The sequence below is a fragment of the Papaver somniferum genome, unplaced genomic scaffold (genome assembly GCF_003573695.1).
Source record: "Papaver somniferum cultivar HN1 unplaced genomic scaffold, ASM357369v1 unplaced-scaffold_21, whole genome shotgun sequence".
In the NCBI taxonomy this organism is placed as follows: domain Eukaryota; kingdom Viridiplantae; phylum Streptophyta; class Magnoliopsida; order Ranunculales; family Papaveraceae; genus Papaver; species Papaver somniferum.
This window is the reverse complement of record NW_020631041.1, coordinates 5,144,989-5,165,134: the sequence shown is the minus strand read 5'-3', so window position 1 is coordinate 5,165,134 and position 20,146 is coordinate 5,144,989. Positions and strand designations below refer to the sequence as shown.

Sequence of the window (20,146 nt, the reverse complement as noted above, 5' to 3'; positions counted from 1 at the left end):
ACTTCTGAGACTACCTCAGTTCCTTCCTTAGAAGAGCCCCCTAAGTTGGACCTCAAACCACTACCAGATAACCTGAAGTATGTGTTCTTAGGCCCATCTGAGACTTTACCTGTGATTATTGCTGCCGACTTGGATAGTGATCAGGAAAGTAGGCTAGTAAAAGTACTTCAAAATAATAAGGAAGCTTTAGGGTGGTCTATAGAAGACATTAAGGGTATTAGTCCTACCGTTTGTATGCATCAGATTCATTTAGAGGAAGACTCCAAACCGTCTAGGGAGATGCAACGTCGACTGAACCCTAACATGAAAGAAGTAGTTCGAAAAGAGGTGCTTAAGTTGTTAGATGCGGGTATTATCTACCCAATTTCAGACAGTAAGTGGGTCAGCCCCGTTCAGGTTGTTCCTAAGAAATCAGGTATCATTGTAGTCCAGAATGAGGATAATAAGTTAATCCCAACCCGAGTGACCACGGGATGGCGTGTCTGTATCGACTATAGGAAATTGAACAAGGTCACAAGGAAGGATCACTTTCCCCTTCCTTTTATCGACCAAATGCTAGAGAGATTAGCTGGATATAGTTTATATTGCTTTTTAGATGGCTTTTCCGGATATAATCAGATCGTTATTGCCCCAGAAGACCAAGAGAAAACCACTTTTACCTGTCCCTTTGGTGCATTCGCATATAGACGCATGCCTTTCGGGCTGTGTAATGCCCCTGCGACTTTTCAGCGTTGTATGATGAGCATATTTTCTGATATGGTAGAACGGTTTTTAGAGGTCTTTATTGATGATTTTTCAGTTTTTGGTTCATCTTTTGATGAGTGCTTGCATCATTTGACATTAGTGTTTACTAGGTGTAAGGAAAAGAATTTAGTGCTTAATTGGAAAAATGCCATTTCATGGTTAAATCAGGAATTGTTTTAGGGCACATCATTTCTTAAAAGGGTATAGAGGTAGACAAAGCCAAAGTTGACCTTATTAAGACTTTACAGGTCCCAAAAACCGTAAAAGACATTAGGTCATTCCTAGGGAATGCAGGTTTTTACCGTCGATTCATTAAGGATTTTAGCTTGATTTCTAGACCTCTTTGCAATTTGCTTGCAAAAGATGTTAAGTTTGTCTTTGATGATGCTTGTTTAGAGGCTTTTGAGAAGCTTAAAAATTTACTCACTACCGCTCCCATAGTCCAGGCACCCAACTGGAACCTACCCTTTGAGATTATGTGTGATGCTTCATATTATGCTATAGGCGTTGTGTTAGGTCAACGAGTAGACAAATTACTTCATGTGATTTACTATGCTAGCAAAACTCTGAATGATGCCCAATTAAACTATACAACTACCGAGAAGGAACTGCTAGCCATCGTGTTTGCCTTGGATAAGTTTAGATCCTACCTATTAGGTTCTAAGATCGTAATCTATACCGATCATGCTGCTTTGAAATACCTTTTGTCTAAGAAGGACACCAAACCTAGATTGATTAGGTGGATCCTATTGTTACAAGAATTTTCTCCAGACATTAGAGACAAAAAGGGTGCTGAAAATGTAGTAGCAGACCACTTATCCAGGTTAGTTGTTAGTTCCCCTAGTGATGCCCTTCCTATAAGGGATAGCTTTCCTGACGAACAATTGTTCTCTGTTTCCCAATCACCTTGGTATGCAAATATAGTGAATTATCTTGTTACTTCTACCCCAGGGTACCCCTCAACATTGGGGTAAACAAGATCGTTCTAGGTTTTTAGCCGAGGTTAAGCATTTCTTTTGGGACGATCCTTATTTGTTTAAGTATTGTCCCGACCAGATTATTAGGAGATGTGTACCTGAGAGTGACCAGTCCAGTATTCTCTCCTTTTGTCATGAACATGCTTGTGGGGGTCATTTTAGTGCTAAGAAGACTGCTGCTAAGATATTGCAGTGTGGATTTTACTGGCCTTCACTGTTTAAAGACTCCCATAGTCACTGTGTTTCTTGTGATCGTTGCCAGAGGTTAGGAACCATTTCCCGTAGAAATATGATGCCTTTGAACCCTATTTTAGTGATTGAGGTCTTTGATGTGTGGGGCATTGATTTTATGGGTCCATTTCCTAATTCTTTAGGTTATCTTTACATACTTGTCGCTGTAGACTATGTGTCTAAGTGGGTTGAGGCGGTTCCGTGTAAAACAAATGACCATAGGGTCGTAATTAAGTTTTTGAAAGAGAATATACTTACACGTTTTGGTACACCGCGAGCTATAATTAGTGATGGGGGTTCACACTTTTGTAATAGACCGTTTGCTCTGTTAATGAAACAATATGGTATTACCCACAAAGTAGCTACCCCGTATCACCCACAGACTAGTGGTCAGGTAGAGGTTTCCAATAGGGAAATTAAGCGTATTTTAGAGAAAACAGTTAATCCCAATAGGAAAGACTGGTCGTCGAGGCTTACTGATGCCTTATGGGCTTACCGTACCGCGTTTAAGACACCCATTGGAATGTCACCCTACCGTTTAGTATTTGGAAGGCATGTCACTTGCCTGTTGAGTTAGAGCATAGAGCCTATTGGGCTATTAAGCAGTTAAACTTTTCACTTGACAAGGCAGGAGCTCACAGAAAGCTCCAGCTCAATGAGTTGGACGAGATTCGTAGAGATGCATACGATAGTGCTAAGGAGTATAAGAACAAAATGAAACTTGTGCATGATAAGAATATTTTACGGAAGTCATTTTCTCCAGGTCAAAAAGTTCTTCTGTATGACACTCGTTTGCATCTATTCCCCGGGAAACTGCGCTCTCGGTGGACCGGTCCTTTTGTGGTCCGTACTGTTTTTCCTCATGGCGCTATTGAGATTGAGACATCAGATGGTACTAGTTCTTCAAAGGTTAACGGTCAGAGATTGAAGCCCTTTTTAGAGCCTTTTCCTACAGGTGATGTTGAGGAGGTCCCTCTGGAGGACCCTGTTTACCCTTGATTGACCATCGAGGCGATTTGTATGTTGTATAATATTTTTGTCAGTTTTTGGTTTCACTTCACCCAGGTACTATCTTTCCGAACTCTCTCTTTACTATTTCCTCATGTTACTTATATTTTTGGTACTGTTCTTTCATTCGAAACATTGAGGACAATGTTAGATTTAAGTTTGGGGGGGGTAGAAACTTTTTGTTTTAAATAAACTCCAGAGCCTAGAAATTTATGCATATTAAGGATAGCACTAACCAACCTAAGTGGATGGAAGCATTTTGGTTGTAGGAGTTGAGGAACCAATCTGATTAGATGGAAACATCTAGAAGAGTCTATTCATAAAAGCACAGAGCTCAGGTGTTAGAAATAACATGATAGTTTCACCATATCTCGTTGAGTCCTTTTCACTTCTATTTTTTTTTTTTTTTTTTAAACTATGTTACTCTAAGTGATTAGGTGGGGCTCACGATTCAAGTTGTTACCAATGCTAGGGTGAATTAGAGTGATTGAGATACCATGAAAAAAAAAAAAGTTGAAAAAGAAAAAGAGAAAAAAAAAAGAGAAAAAAAAATTGAGACCAGACCATTTGACCAAAAGGAATAAATTCAATAAAGTCGACCACTGGTACCCTTGTATATGCCAGCTGTGTTGACCTAGAGTTAGGATTATCAATCACTGGTTCCCTTGTATATGCCAGTTGTGTTGATATTAGTCAGACTAGTATCTCAGTCCATCAGGATAGGTTCATTTTAGCGGAGGCCTTCAGACAGATATGAGAAACACCGTTCACTTAGTAAACATCAAAACCATCTATGTTTCCCTATATCCATCTTCTTGATCTATCCATGTGATTAGTTTTGACTCCGGATATTGATGTCCATAGTGCGACTATCTGAGTAGAGCTCTGTCACTTTAAATGAATTTTAGTATGCTTGAGTGCAAACTAGTGTACAACAATTGGAATTTCGCATCAGGGTACTTCCTCCTGTAGTCCATAAGTATGCCAACCAAGGAGATTCTTTAATGCTTTCCAAGGTTCTGCGTAGATAGCTAGGGTCTGGAGTATAAAGGTTTTGTGGGTATACCTCTGGTAAGCCCTCCTGAGACAACACTCCGCAACTAGGGACACTTAGGGGTTTAAAGGCTTATTGCATACGCTAAATGCAATCGACGATGCCTGCGACAGTGAGTTAGGATTTTATTTTCTATTACAGTTTTGCTCGAGGATTAGCAAATAATAAGTTTGGGGGTATTTGATAGACACATTTTTGTGTCTAATTTGTCTCTATTCTATATATTGATAGTTCTCATTTTTGTACTTATTATGGTGTTTTATGTGTGTGTAGATGTTTTCGGAGAAATAAGCTTTTGCGGCGAAATTGGCTCAAAACGTGGCATTTGAACCTCCGTAGCAGACGTACCAGTGACATCCCAGAAATACCCCGGAGGAACCCCGAGAAAAGTGTTGAAAACATCCCAGAAAAATCACTAAACGCACCCAAGGGACAAGTGTTATACGGACTCCAGAAGCTGATAAGGGGAGACCACTGGATAAGGGGTAACCTTTCCCCTTCACGTTCAAAAACTGAAATTGGCGGGAAAAAAATGGCAGACAACTCTAGGAGAGGTTTAGAAGAGAACAGAGAGCAAAAATCACGAGTTGCAGGAAAGTTGTTCTGCTGGTGCTGCTGAAGAACACGAAGAACATCAACCCACGCTCAACTGTCGCAGAACACTGTCGTTGTTATACAGCACTTCGCTTCTATCGTTGCTGTAGCAGACTTATTCCTTCTGTTTCTTTTGTAACAGTCGATCTGCAACACATATAAACGTTGCGATTGAACTGTTTTACTCCCTTTGAGTCTCTTCACCTTTGAAAACACCTTTTGAGCAATGGAAAAATATTTTGAACCTGTTTTTGATATGAGGAGCTAAACCCCATTGCTGAGGCGATAGAGGAAGCTATTTTTCCAATAAAGAGTGGTATTTTCTATTTATCTTATTTATTACAATTATTTATATGATTATTTGCCTTGTTTGAGAATTGTTTTAATGATTTTTATTCAACAATTGTGATTTCCATTGATGGTATATGCTTGGACTTAGGTTTCTGATATCCCATGCTTCTGATTTACACTTGTTATTTTAAAAATATACTTGTTGAAATATCTTAGAATCAAACTAAACGAAAAAATTGAATAAATATAGATATTGGATTTAAATCACTTTGAACTTGGAAAATAGTGGAATCTTAGCTTCAGTGTTCTTTTAATATTGATAACAACATCATCTTTGTTTGAGTTTTCTATTTTTGTTTTAGAATTTAAGTCTATATTTTATCCTTCGCAAGTCTGAGAATCGAACCACTTTTATCACTATCTACAATTACATCAACTAACGGATGTTGAACTTTGATTGCACCTAGTTTGTTTATTCTTAAGAATCTTCTCTTTTGATGTAAGATTCACTCATACTAGATCTAAGTGTCGACAGGATCTTTAGAACTGTGCGTGATGGATCACAAGAGAGTTAAGTGGTGTTTTGCAGGTTTAATTGAAGATTAAAGAACATTTGAAGATGGAGAAGATTTCTTATGGTTTCTCATATCTTTGTGTTGCACAAACCTTGATAGGATGGGATCCAACTAGAATCAGATCTATTCGATTGATTAGTTGCTGAGATCGGTAACACCTAATAGTTCCATTATGATCTATTTTGATTGTTACAAATCTGAATCTTATTACTTAGGTAATAGAGATTGGACTGATCTAACTAGGCAAAGGAGTTTATTAGTTTAAATGGAAGATCCTTTGCATATAACTTGAGATATCTTATCTTAAAGAATCAATAAAGATGTTACCAAACAGATTTGTTGTTCCTTTACTGTTTGGAAAACGATCAAAAGGAATTTTTCCAGTGCGTGCACTCATCGAAGTCGGAAGCGTAGGGATACCGAGGAAACTAAGTGAACTAAGATTAGTTTCTTGGTCTCAACAATACGAAGTTGGTTTAGATTTTTTACAACGGCTTAATTCTGAGAGTATTCAATTATGGACTAGGTCCCTGGATTTTTCTGCATTTGCGGTTTCCTCGTTAACAAAATCTTGCCGTCTCATTTACTTTTCTTTTCCACAATTATAATTATTGTTATTAAAATTTAAAGTAAATTACACAAATGTTAACTCCTCTTTACTTGATAGTGATCCTATAGATTTTGGTTAAGTCCGGACCTATTATCAAGTAATCACACTTTGATTGTTGTATTGTCTCGATCTCGTATCCGTAGACGATCACACAAAGTGTGAATACCGATTTATCGTATTGTCTCGACTTTGTCCATAGACAATCACTTTCGGTAAAAGGACTTATAGGTGGATAATTTATAGTGTCTTGTGTTATTTGTTTTCTTCGTTACATATATAGTTTTTATCTTTACAATATGAATATCAAAAATAACTACTCCCTCCGTCCCTATTATATAGGCGGAGAATTAGAATTCTCTTAGAATAAGAAAATTCTTAGTTTTCATAAACTTCCTTCTACTTTCCTAATTTATCCTTCCCTTGTTCCAATAAAAATATTATTTTATTTATCTCTATCTCACATGTAAAACTAAATTGTATGATACCCATGCATCATTAATAGGGGCGTATGTGGAAAAAATAACTTTGGAACTAGAACTCCGCCTATATAATGGGACTAGAATTTTTTTAACTCCGCCTATATAATAGGGACGCAGGTAGTAGTATATTAAACAAGCTAGATTGTTTTTTAATCCTAAAAGGTTGCGTTGAACCTACAAGATTTATTCTTGGGGAATTCGTATATTAAAATACATATTTCAAGATTTGTTCGTATTGGAATTCGGTTCGCATCAGTTCGGGTAAATTCTAGTATGTTGATACTTGGATATTAACTTGTGATATTACCCGCTTATTTTACAACTCGAGTATATGATCTCATTTGTTGATTTATACTGCTGATCCATATAGGTTTCCTGACTAAAAATTTGGTGGTTTACTAAATACCCTCTCCTTTTCGTCAATAATAAAACTAAAAACTTATAATTAGTACTCGTAATGGTGGTGGTGTGATGATGATGGTGATGGAGGAACTTCATTTGCAGTCAGCTGTTGGAAAATGTCTTGTTATTTTATTTCCTTATATCTTTTTCTCTGTGGAGTCAACACACTGGGATCCATTTCCATCATAAAGTGAGACGAACTTGTTGTTGTGTTGTTGTTAGCAAATTTTTCATAATTACACTTTGTTGTTGTTGATATCGAGATTCTTTATAAGAAACTCAACCAGTTAGAGCATGCATTGCTCATTTGTGATTCTTGCGAGGTGGAGTGGTGTGCTTTGATTGAGAGGCCTTGTTATTGGTCGCGGTCTTTCTAAGTTGAGCTCTTGACTTGCGTTTATCAGATACGTTATTGGTATTGCTTCCTTCACTAAACAATGATGTATATGTTGTATATTGATCAATAGAGGTTGGATATCCATGTGGAATATGGATACCACAAGGGATGCTAAAAGAGCTTGGAAATTGATTTGAGAATATTGTTTGAGGAACTTGAAGATGGATTTTGAGTATTTGGAGTTGACTTGAAAATATATTTGGGGTATTGTCTTGAAGAATAAGTAATACATACATCTTCCTCCATATTTCATCTTAATATTCTATTACATTTCTGATGTCTTTAAGCATCTCAAATTCTTCTTCGCGACAGAAGAGTTTCTTGTTTTCTCTTTAAAAATCCGATTCTCGCCATTATAACCTAGATTTATCAAAATGAAGCATAAGTTGATAAAAATAAAAAAAAATAAACAAGTGACCTGAACAATTTTAGATATAAATCACAACTTATAATCTGTAAGACGGCTCCGCCCCTAACGTTTTCATCGACGAAAAATTAGGGAAATGAAGATAATAAAACTCAATAAATGTGCATACTATTTTCATATATATTATTTATTTAATTACATTTGTGCGTTTTTTTATCTCCTTCTCCCACTCTAGAGCCAACGATACCCGTCTAGGAAAGCAACTTTTCTGGCGATAGTTTTCTGCTCGGATATATTCATTTGTGGGTACTAGTAGTGTTTAGCATTTAGATTTAATGTTGATTCACTTTTTTCTTAGACTTAGAAGTTAGGGTTTAAATTTTTTTTTTTTTGATTTTTCCATTTACTGGAAAAATATTATTCCCCTCATCATGCAGTTTGACTGCACCTTTATGGTGTTTCTTGTTGAGTTTCTTAGACGTTACTTTATACATAATTAGTAATTCTTGTTTGGTTGATTGGTGGTCTAAGTGCTCAAGCGTCAAGTTTCGGTCACCGAAATATAAAGTTTTCTGGTCAAGAATTAACTACAGACCCTTGTTTTGATGGAGTATCTCTTTCTAAAGAAGATAATTTATCAAATTTCCAAACATATCTCGAAGACCATCATTCTACCGATTTAATTGGTTTTTCCGTACTTATGATTTGCCGATCTTTGGCGTTTCTTCTCTTTGTCTAGTCGAAACACTCGGCGATGTGCGTTTTACATTGTGTTTATTCTTGTTATACAATGATTTCTTGAGGTACTTAACGATGTTTTAGTTATGGTTTACTATTAACAAAGTAGTATAACTTATTATTAGATAAAAATAAAAATATATCCAATAAAGGTCTCAATTCATAGACATATATTATCTAATAAAGCTCTCAACCAGGTTTTATCTCAAGGATGATTTTCAGCCTAATATAGTATTGCAAAAATTATCCTAAGGTTGACTTTGAGCCTAATAATATCGACTGAAGATGTAATAATATGTAAATAAGCAACTCTAATGAAATTTGTCTTGAGAGTATAGTTTCTGAATTCCGTTTATCTATGTTGCCTTATCAGGAAACAAAAAGAAATCACAACTCATAGAATTTAAAATTGTACATAATTTGCCGGAACTTAAGCATAGTCGATGAATTTTCGTCCAGTAAACCTGTAAAATGGCTGGACATTAAAACCTATTGCCGAAGCTCGAACTTTGTCGGCATTGTATATAAACAATAGGCTCAAAGTCAACTCATAGAATTTAAAAAGAAACCTCTTGGTAGATAGCTAGTCATTGGTTATTTTGGATTTATAATTACTCTAATTTCATATAATGTCATTCACCCCAAAAATTATGTATCTTAAAAATCTAAAATCGGTAAATGGTAGACGCATCACTATTCACGTCATATGCCCTGGCACCTGAACAAAGACACAATCTCAATGGAGAAAAGACACGTGCCGCCTTAAAAGACCCAGCGCGTGCCCACCACCCTTTTATCTCGATTAGAATCATCTTCACTTCTTTCTCTGTCGAATCAAAATCTCAGAAAAGGGGAAATTCCCGATCAAATTTTTCTAGGGTTTACAAAAAATGGCGCCATCTAAACATGCGGTCTTCAATATCTACAAATCTCTTTCCGGTGGAGCTGCAAGTGGAGTGTAAGTCCTTTTGGTTTTTGTTTTTTTGGGGATCTTTATTTCTTAATCTTGATTTTTCCTGGGCGATGATTCATTTTAGACGATTTTGTTGAATCCAAATTTGTTTCAAGAGGGTTTGTTGTGAACTGGAATTGAAATTTTTGTGGATTTATGTCAGATGCAGGTCTCGTAGTGTTGTTGCTCCATTAGAGCGTTTGGAAACTTCGCTTCAGGTAATTCAAATTTTTTTTTTTTACGATTTTTTTTTTGTTTGTTTTTTTGTATGTGTAGGTTATTAAGTTGTGTTTACTGGGAAAGGAGTAATTAACCATAGCTTCTGGTATTGTGAAAATGAGATGAGTGCTTTGGGTGAAATTTGGATTAGGTGTGTTAAGGAGAGGATTTGGTACTTCATTCTTACGATTGTTTGTAGTTTCTAATTTGATTTCGATATTGTTAATGGGAAAAGAATAGTAACTACCGCATCTGGTATTGCAAAAATGCGCTTTTGAAATTTGGATTAGGTGTGTTCAGGAGAGCACTTGGATTGACTTTATGAGTGTTGTTAATGGGAAAAGGATGTTAACCATAGCTTTTCTGGTATTGCCAAATGAGTTGAGTGCTTTGGATGGCAATTTGGATTAGGTTAGGTGTGTTAAGGAGAGCATTTGGTAGTTCATTCTTACGATTATTTGTAGTTTCTAAGGTCAGTTTGGTACTATTGATGGGGAAAGAATAGTCACTATCACTTCTGGTATTGCAAAAATGCTATGGGTGCTTTTGAAATTTGGATTAGGTGTGTTCAGGAGAGTTGTATATATGCTACCTTCCTTGGGGCATTAATTCTTTGGATACTGAAAATTACAGAACAGTCTATGAACCATCAATGTCATGAATCCGGGTTTCTTTGTTACCTTTTGGTTTTGCACTATGTACATGAGCTACTTTGATAAGATAAAGAATTTGGTACTGGTTTGTTTGTTTTGCTTATCTTTTATGGTTTATTGCAAATTTTACCTTAGGTACCTTAGTTGGTTTATGTTGAATTCATTGATGTGAAATCTAGGATTGCCTGTAACTGTTGAAAGGATAGTAACTATTGGTTCTCATATCACGAAAATGGATTTGGATTAAGTGTGTTAAAGAGAGCACTTGGATTGAGTTTATGAGTGTTATATGTTACTATCCTTAAAATGTAGAAAACAACCTATGAACCACCAGAAGTCATGAACCAGGGTTTTCTTTGTTAAATTTAGGTTTCACATTACGAACATGAGCTGCTTTGATGACATAAAGAATCAGTACCGGTTTATTTGTTTTGCTTATCTTATATGGTTTATTGAAAATTTTACTTCGGTACCTTATTTGGTTTATGTTGAATTTCATTAATGTGAAATTTCAATCTAGGATTGCTTGTAACTGTTGAAAGATAGTAACTACTGGTTCTCGTATCGTGAAACTGAATTTGGATTAGGCGTGTTAAAGAAAGCACTTAAATTGAGTTTATGAGTGTTATACATTAACTTCCTTGGGATATGAATTCTAACTTAAGTTGTGATACTGAACTGTAGAGAACAACCTGCGAACCACCATAAATCATGAACCATGATTTTCTTAGTGAAATTTAGGTTTCGCATTATGAACATGAGCTGCTTTGATAATGTAAAGAATTGGTACTGTTTTTTTTTTCCTTGTTTTGCTCATCTTTTATGGTTTATGGCAAAAAAAATTTACCTTGGGTACTTTATCTGATTTATGTTGAATTCATTGTTGTCAAATGTCAATCTGTGATTGCTTGTAACTGTTGAAAGGATAGTAACTATTGGTTCTCTTATCGCGAAAAGGCAAATTTGGACTAGGTGTGTTAAAGAGAGCACTTGGATTGAGTTTATGTGTATTATATGTTACCTTCCTTAGGGAATGAATTCTTCTAGCTCAAGTTGTGATGCTGAAATGTAGAGACTAACTTATGAACCACCAAAAGTCATGAACCAGGGTTTTCTTGTAAATTTAGGTTTCGCATTATGAACATGAGCTGCTTTTACTAGATAAAGAATATGTACAGATTTGTTTGTTTTGCTTATCCTTTATGGTTTTTGCATATTTTACCGGTACCTTATTTGGTTTATGATGTATTCATTAATGTGAAATTTTAATCTAGGATTGCGTGTAACTGTTGAAAGGATAGTAACTGTAGGTTCTCGCATAGCGAAAATGCGAGTTTGGATTAGGCGTGTTAAAGAGAGCACTTGGATTGAGTTTATGTGTGTTATATGTTACCTTCCTTGGGGTATGAATTCATCTTTCTTAAGTTCTGATTCTGAAAATTAGAGAACAACATATGAACCACCATCAATCAGGGTTCTTACTTCTTTGTTACATTCAGGTTTCGCATCATGAACATGAGACTTCGTCAACATAGAGAATTCGTATTGGTTTTGCTTATCTTTTATGGTTTCTTGCAAATTTTACTGTAGGTAACTTATCAGATTTATATTGATTTACACTACAGATGAAAGGGAACCGATTTAAGTTTTGCAAATGTTCAGAAGCCTACAAATTGTTATCAAGATGGATTTTCTTTTTAGAAGGAAAACAGTTACCTTTGTATTCAGAAGTTATGATGCTTTCCTTAGGGTATGAATTCGTCTAGCTTTAGTTATGATGCTCAAATGTTACATTTTGGTTTGGCACTATGAGCATGGGCTACTTCGTTAAAATAAAGAGTCGCCACTGGTTTGTTTGTTTGTTTGGGTTCCTTAGCTTTTATGGTTAACTGCAAATTCTTTGCCTTAGTTACTTGATCTGATTTATGTTCAATTCGTTACTGTAAAATGTCAATCTGGGATTGCTTGTAAATGTTGAAAGTTTACTACAAATGAATCAGAAAACTGGTTCGAGTTTTTTATTGATTCAGAAGCTTTAAAATTGTTAGCAAGATATAAGGAAAACAGTTACGTTCATGTATTCAGAAGTTGCGTTACTATGAAATTGCTTATATTTGTCACTAGCCTATCAATCTATATATATGTAATAAACTAAAGTCCCTTTTGATGCATTTTTTTTTTGATGTACTAATACACAAGAAATGCTGTTTGGGTTCAGGGTTCCAACTGCATACGTATTGTCCCAAATTCTGCAGTCAAATTCTTCAGCAACGACCAAGCATCAAGGTAGGTCCTATTTCTATTCTTACAAGGCAACGTTTTAGCTGAATGTCTGAAGGGGTTGGCTAAAAAACTGCTTTCATTTGTTTCCCTCTTCTTCTGTAGCCATGAATACCTTTAAGGAATCGTTCAATCTGTAATAGGCTAATAGTATGTCCATTTTCTCACAATTTCTCAAATTTGCAACAGGGACAACAACTCTGAGCCGAGTGTTAACATGAGGCTTGATGCCATTCGCCCAAGGATGCAGATGGCAGGATGGAGCAATGCTTCTTCAACTACCACTGGTGAGAAGACTAGCAAAGTTCCAGTTGAATATTCAGTCATGGTTGATGCATTCCGTAAAAGAGTACAAAATGAGCGTTTTGGAGCATTACCTAGAGGCTTAGTAGCTAATTCTGCAAAGGTCAGTATTCTCTAACTTCCATCAACTTTGTTGGTATTAATCATTAGCTCTTATAAACCAACTACTGCATCAAAATTAGACTTATATCCTACAAGAGAAGAATGACTGACTGAATAGGTAAAAGCCTGAAAATCTTACTGAAGGATGTGCAGTATAAGTCTTATTTGGTAACTAGTTTACCGGAGTTCAGAATACCAATTTTTTAGGTTCCACATGATTCAGTGTCTTACAACAACCAATATATGATTATATATTTATATATTTGTATAGGTGGTTCCATCCAGGGCAATTTTTGGGCGACATTTACATTCTTCGACGCCACGAGAGGGAGAAGCAAATCTCCTACGTCCCTTATCTCCTCATCTTCCCGTTTATAAGCCACAGATCTCCTCGACGGTTTCAATTTCCAACAGAATCTCTGCGTCTTTCCTAAGCGCTCTGTTTCTCTCTAGTTCCTTTGTATGTCTGGAGATGAGTCAGCTCTGCCTCACCTATGGATCATTCAACCAATTCTTGTTCTATTCATCAAAGCTCGTCCCAATCTCGCTCGAGCTCGCTGCCCTAGCCACAGCCTTTCATCTGTTTTATGGAGTTCGTGATATATTGAGGACCAATGGTGTTATCAAAGTTTGAGGAGTATACCCGGCTATCATAGCCTTCTTCCGTTTTTTTTCCAGACCAACTTCTTTCATATAGCTCAGTGGGGCCGAGGAACATCAGAAACATGTAAGATGATACTTTTACCTTCTCATTGTTAGTGCAGTCAGTCAATCAGTGAATAAGAGGAGTTTTGTGTAATGCAAAATGTGAATTTGCATATGATGATAAAAGAGAGGCATTTTGTCAATCTTATTAGATGACCTGTTTGATGGTTACCTTTCTCGTTACGTTCTTTCTGCTTCTTAAGAGTCATCGGTCTGTAAGATGTGGCTAGTGTTGGATTGTCTTGTGTTTCCATTAAAGCTAATTTTAAACAAGTGCACGCCACCAATGCACAGGGAGAAGCATATACATCTCTATATCTAGTCATCTCTTTCGGAAAAGAAAGGAGCTACAAAAGAAACTTGCTTTCTGTATCCGTCATTCCTGGGGTATAATGGGGTTCCATGCACATCCCTCTTTCAGCAACTATAAACAAGTCAAAGTAATGGGGTTTGCAACTTTGCACTAATTGCCACTACAGTTGCCTTTTGGATGAATCCAGAAGGTAATAGAAAGTATTATTTCCTGAAAGGTAAACTGCAAGTGAACATTAGACAAGCATATCTCTTCATCAATCTTTCTTCTTTTGGTTTCAGTTGGGATCCATCAATCTGAATATGACTAAAGTTAGGTCAAGAAATCTTGGAAAAACCTTTTTATCTTGAACTATCTGAAACACGGGCCAACTAGCAATCTTTTCAGCCACCAGATAACCATAAAATAGCAGAAAGTAAAAGAGCAGCATCAAACAAAACATATTTTCACTATGACACTGAGAACAGAGAGGTTATTACAGATTGGGATGATTCCAAACATCACCCATAAGCAGTACTGAAATAGCTTTTGTCTACATTATTGCATAATATCTGCAAGACAGTACTATTCATCGGTCCGACAAATCTCGGTGTCTTGAATTGACTAACAGCAGCGCCAAGTCCCAAGTAATGGTCTAGAATCTTATGAAATGTACCTCTCTTGAGAATCCTAAGTTCAAGATCTCCAATAGCTTTCACCTTCCTAGACCCAATGTAGCCTGCATCCACAAAAGACTGGTCCAAGATGTTGCAACATTCATTCATTACTTCGTCGTCTGCCTCACCACTTAGTTCCCAAAATATAACGTAATGACCGGGATCTGTTGTCATATCGGCGTGACTGCTGTAGTCTATGAGTTCGAGTTTCTCTTCCATTAATCGTTGGCTTGCTGTTTCTACTGCTATTTGCAAATCTTTCTCAGTGTTCTTGTCTATGTTGATTGTCAATAGAAGGCTCCTCCTGCAAATAAATTGGAGTTCCGGGGTTGAATTGTAGAAGCCTGTAACTTTAACCACGTCCCCTAGTCTGTACCGGTATAAACCTACAACGTTCAACCAAATATGTAGATGTTAAATAAACAGATCACAAAACCCAAATATTATTGGCAACTTGAGAAAAAAAATAAAATCTGCCAATGATATACGGCAAGTTCACACATTGAATCTTCAGTTCTGAGTTCACATTGCCCAAGCAAACCCCACTGACCATCATTATCCGGTAATTAGGAGTAATTATGCAGTAGAACAATGACTTGTTTAGCATTGGGCTCACTCAAAACTTGTAACACGTGCTGTCAATAATCTAACCACAAATTCATTTCACCTAATCTTTGTTTCTTTCTGTTGAAATTTCAGCTAAGCATAATTAAGTATTCTCTTCTTTAGACAAAAGAGTTGTCATCACTATAACACGACGGGTAAGACAATTTAGTTCGCACAATAAGGTGGTTTTCATTTGTTAAATCTTATCTTAGTATTCAAAGATTCCATCCAGCCATTATGTTCAAAACATCATTCGAGAGAAATCATAAGAATATGAAATTTTGGTTATCCTATCAATTTTATGTAGTTGTCTGACACCAAAGTCTGTATGAAAGTAAATTGCACAAAGAATCAACGAAAGCAAAAATAAACAGCTAAGACACGATTTTCTAAACGAACCAAGTTCTACCGCATCAACTTTACATATAAGTCAAGAAAAGCGGAATCGGATAATGTTGCAAAAAAATTTTCATTTTCCACAAGCCTGGGAGGCAAAATTTCTACATGTATAGGGTGGAAACAGTACGAATCTGGTGAAACCTTGGTTTGACTGGAAAAATCTATTTTTTATCCACCTCTATCAGCTAATCATGTATTGGTAATTACGGTAACACCGTGAACCAACAGTGGGTACAAAACGGTATTCGTCATCTAAAAAGCCAACTATTTTGTGACCGTAAATGGTAAACCAGAACACAGTTGATAAACAATTGAATTAGATGAGAGATCTGAATGTTTACCTGCAAAATTGGTGACGATGATTTCGTACTCTTCGCCAACTTTAACTTCCGCTAGACCAACTGGTTCAGCCTCGTCGTAGACAAAAGTAGCGGCAGTACTGTCTAGTCCCGCATTCTCCATATCGCCACTGAGTGGAATAAATTCGAAATACCCAATATCTGGAAGAACAGCGAAAGTGGCCGACTCTGGGGGCAAACTTGGATTAACATTCGCTGCAATCCATCCTTCTGAAGAACCATAATCTGCACTACATAGAGGTAGCTTTCCAGCATAATGTCTCAGCTTCTTCAGATACGGCAACATAGACCCAGTCATGATCCCATAGATATACTTAGCATTCGGAAATAGCTCCGGAATCAATCCATACCAGTTACTCAAATTTTTGCATGTGTCATACAGCAAATCTGCCAATTCAGGATTGGGTTTCAAAATTCTTGACATAGCAGTTCGTACAGATGGGTTTGTCACTCGCTCAGAAAGAACCCCATCACGGATATCAGAACACAAATCTTCCCATACTTGCTCAAATTTCCGGAACGCATGGACAATGCTGTGAGCGAAAGTCGAAGAGACAAGTTGAACTTCATCCCTATAGATAAGTCCACACAAGAGATGACAATACAAGGATTGATGGAAATCAGGCGCAAATATGACTTCATCCGGACTACAACACTGAGATTGGAGCGCCTTCATTGTGTTCTTAAATTCGGTGCTACGGTAAATATTTGTTGTTGCCGTACTCGCTGAAAGACCTCCTTTTGTTTTGAACTGCTTGCTGCTGTAAATGAACTGCAGCGCTCTACCCTTTCCAGTGGGGAATTCTCTGCAACATAAAAGGTGTTACATTTTGTCAATTGCCTAGTTATCCAACTTAAAAAATTACAAATTTTGAACTGTGCATACTGATTGCCTAGTTATCCAACTTAAAATATCGCAGAATTGCAGTTCTTACCTATTTCTAAAGGCGAACGATGTTCGGTATATCTGCATTGTGTTCTTCACCAATTCATTGTTAAACGGAACAAACTTGGGCTTCCCTTGTGTAGTACCAGAACTAAGACAAAACAAAATTCAACAAACATTCCAACACAGCATAAAAAAGGCGATGGATTTATACAATACCTTAACGAAATAGCTGTAATCGGTTTCCCGGTGAGCACCGGACCAGCATTTCCATCAGCAATTTTCTGAATATAAGACTCCAAATCCTTATGATTAACCAAAGGAACACAATTCTTGAAAGATTCAGGGTCTGTTCTTCCATCCAAGCCGCATTGCCGTAAATACTCCGCCTCCCTATTTTCTTCTAGAATTCGACGCAGCGTTTCTCTTTGTACTCTACCAACATCTTTTGTAAGGGCATCAAATGCTTCTATCACATTGTTGTGATTGAATTCCTCCATTTTATCCAACATGGTTTTTGTCAACTGCAAAGAAAAAGCAACAAATTAGTAACAATCAAGCTAAGATCAGGGGCAACTGCCCCCCTGACTCCACTACAGATTACTACAATCAAGAATTGAAATGCAGATTCAGTAGAAAGACATGAACATAATCAAGAACAAGGGGCAATTGCCCCCCCCCCCCCCCTGAACTAAAAAACTCAGAAAATCCCATGAAACAGAAAATTGAAATCAAAATCTCATTACTTCCTAATTCAAGAAACTGAACTAGTTAAGCCTAGAGGGGCAATCGCCCCCCTGGACTAAAAACTTCTGAAAAAACTCATAAACAGAAAATTGAAATCAAACCCAGAATTCAGAATTCCACCAAATTTAGTAATCTGAAATAGGGATTGTAAAATTAAGGTAGAAAAATTACATGCGAGGTGATTGAAAGTTGTTCAGAGTGAATGCATGATTGAATAAAGGCTTCACCTTTAAAAAGGAAAAAAAACAGAGGAAAAAGGAATGAAAAAGAGGTCAACTGGACAATTGAAATCGAGGAGACCTTGAAATGAAACCCAGGTCGGATTTTAATAAAAAAAACAGAGAGAATCAAAAATTCTGATTAAACAAGTTTCTCGGGGGGGGCTAATGAAGTCAACACCTTTCAGAATCACTCAAAAGACAAAAGTTCAGATTTTCAAAAATCATTTGATTCCATCCAAATCATGATTCGTTCCAATCTCAATTTAAAAGAAAAAAAAAACAGAGGAAACCGTACGGATCTGAAACTTTGTGATCGTCAGCAGCGACAAGAATCGAATCCGAACTTATGTGTAAAGAAGAAAACTCAGAAAGAAAGTGAAATCGAATATTCAGAATTAAAAGTCTTCTGCTGCTTCTTCTCACCTGTGTTAATGGCTGATTTTAAGAGAATTTTGCATGAAGAGCTGAAAATCCTCTGTTTTATTTTTTAAAGTGAGAAAATTAGAGGACTGCAATAATGCTTCTCTTTAGGAAGTGAGCGAGAGAATTGAAAAGTAAGTTAAGGAGTTGAGATACATCTTTATATAGGGAGGGTCTTATCAAACAAACTTGACATCTTTTGGAATTAGGTGATGAGGTGAATGCATTTTGGTGTTTTATGGGACTGATTCTGACTGGTGACATGTAATGATAATAATAAATAATATGGTGTCCCGGTCCCATCCCCTATGGACTGAGTATCTACTCATTTTGATTCCAATGTATTCGGGTAACATCGTTTAATGGTTGACAGCGGTTTGACGTGGATGGTAATTTGAATTTAATTAATTATATCGGATAAGAATGACAATGTGCCTATCATTTTAGGGTTTTTAAAGTGCTTCGATAATTATAAAATTATTCAAGATAAACAAAACATATTAGACCTTAAGCTAAAGAATTCATTACCAGAATCGCATAATTAGAATCTTGCAACAATGATTGGGTCATCGAATGGCAATAGTAACTCTAATACTAATACCGGGATTCTAACGTGAATCGATTTGAAATTAGTTATTTTTATTTGCTATCTGATGTGGATGACGATTTAAACTAGGTTCAATAGCAGAATCAAGAAACTCGTACATGAGATGCTTGATAAGTTTTTCACAATGGGCTTGAACTAAATGTTAAATATGTTTTCCATCCCAACTTATAATACTCGGTGCAAAAAAATAATCATGATGTTAGACCATTGCTCGGTCGAACTCACAAGTGTTGCTATCTCAAGCTTGTTGTCAAAACAATATCTTGATTTCTAGTCTACATTTAGTCAGTCTAGGATTATGATAGAAGGGTGTAGTTTAGATTCGGATATCACCGCGTTCAACCGTTTGAAGGTGAAGATCAATAGGAGCTCTGGAGAACTTCTTCAACAAAGGTAAGTGAAGACTGAACTACCTATATCTCAAGTTTTCACCTTTCTATCTTTGAGACATTGTCGCATAACTAAATTAGACAATATATGCATTACAAAATTTTTGAGTCAAGTTTATCATGAATATTGTTCTCGAAATATGCTTAAGAACATCTGTTCATACTTGATGAATTTGGTTATGAACAATTTATTGTTTATGATCTAACTATGGTTCGAGATTTAATCATTTGAAAATAGCTTGGAACAGTGATATGTATCATTGATGTTATTTGGGAATGTTTCAAATCGATTATTTGGGAGATATAGAACTACTGTAAATCTGGATATAGGACAATATGCATACCAATTCACATACTGAGAGAAATGTTATAAGTCCGGAGCTGCAGTACATGTACCCAGTACACATATTGGCGTAGGTGTAGACGGCAGCGAATTTGTGGTATGCATACCCAGTATTCATATCATAAAATGTCTGTTGACTCGTGATCCAGGAAGGTATGCATATCTTCCGTGCAAACCGTAAAAGATCTGTTGGTTTCAAAACCGAAAAAGTAAGCATACTATACATACTAGACCTTAAGCTAAAGGAATTATGAGATTCTGGTAATTATAAAACTATTCAAGATAATTAAACAAAACATATTATACCTTAAGCTAAGGGAATCCTTATAATAATGAGAATCTAATAGTAACAATCATTGGGCCATCGAATGGTAATAGTAACTCTGACACTAATACCCGAATTCTAACATGAATGGATTTGAAATTATTTAATTATTATTTGTGATCTGATGTGGATGGCGATTTAAACCAGGTTTAATAGCAGAATCATGATACTCGCACATGAGATGCTTGATAAGT

The 20,146-nt window shown here is 36.3% G+C and overlaps 2 protein-coding genes across 4 annotated transcripts; one reads left to right on the top strand and one right to left on the bottom strand.

Annotated features, from left to right (window-relative positions):
• Window positions 1-9,263: 9,263 nt before the first annotated feature.
• Window positions 9,264-13,977, top strand: LOC113340288. 2 transcript variants are annotated; one of them, XM_026585495.1, is made up of 5 exons: window positions 9,264-9,425; window positions 9,583-9,637; window positions 12,510-12,577; window positions 12,761-12,977; window positions 13,248-13,977. In XM_026585495.1, exons 1-5 carry the CDS (start codon window positions 9,358-9,360, stop codon window positions 13,608-13,610), a joined length of 771 nt encoding a protein of 256 aa, XP_026441280.1. In that variant the 5' UTR covers window positions 9,264-9,357; the 3' UTR covers window positions 13,611-13,977. The 2 variants fall into 2 exon arrangements, with proteins under 2 accessions (XP_026441280.1, XP_026441281.1); XM_026585496.1 differs by having other exon boundaries at window positions 9,267-9,425; window positions 9,589-9,637.
• Window positions 13,978-14,400: 423 nt separating this feature from the next.
• Window positions 14,401-18,440, bottom strand: LOC113340287 (jasmonic acid-amido synthetase JAR1-like). 2 transcript variants are annotated; one of them, XM_026585493.1, is made up of 5 exons: window positions 18,292-18,440; window positions 17,120-17,424; window positions 16,950-17,051; window positions 15,997-16,820; window positions 14,401-15,036 (listed from the first exon to the last, which is right to left on the bottom strand). In XM_026585493.1, the coding sequence occupies exons 2-5, from the start codon at window positions 17,410-17,412 to the stop codon at window positions 14,495-14,497; spliced, it is 1,761 nt and encodes a 586-aa protein (XP_026441278.1). In that variant the 5' UTR covers window positions 17,413-17,424; window positions 18,292-18,440; the 3' UTR covers window positions 14,401-14,494. The 2 variants fall into 2 exon arrangements, with proteins under 2 accessions (XP_026441278.1, XP_026441279.1); XM_026585494.1 differs by having other exon boundaries at window positions 18,164-18,433.
• Window positions 18,441-20,146: the final 1,706 nt, after the last annotated feature.

Coding starts and splice junctions, on each gene's coding strand:
- LOC113340288 (XM_026585495.1), top strand. CDS start 9,358: ATGGCGCCATCTAAACATGCGGTCTTCAATATCTACAAATCTCTTTCC. Junction 12,578..12,760: donor AGCAACGACCAAGCATCAAG/GTAGGTCCTATT, acceptor AATTTGCAACAG/GGACAACAACTCTGAGCCGA. Junction 12,978..13,247: donor TAGTAGCTAATTCTGCAAAG/GTCAGTATTCTC, acceptor ATATTTGTATAG/GTGGTTCCATCCAGGGCAAT.
- LOC113340287 (XM_026585493.1), bottom strand. CDS start 17,412: ATGTTGGATAAAATGGAGGAATTCAATCACAACAATGTGATAGAAGCA. Junction 16,821..16,949: donor TCGTTCGCCTTTAGAAATAG/GTAAGAACTGCA, acceptor TTTATGTTGCAG/AGAATTCCCCACTGGAAAGG. Junction 15,037..15,996: donor CATCGTCACCAATTTTGCAG/GTAAACATTCAG, acceptor TGAACGTTGTAG/GTTTATACCGGTACAGACTA.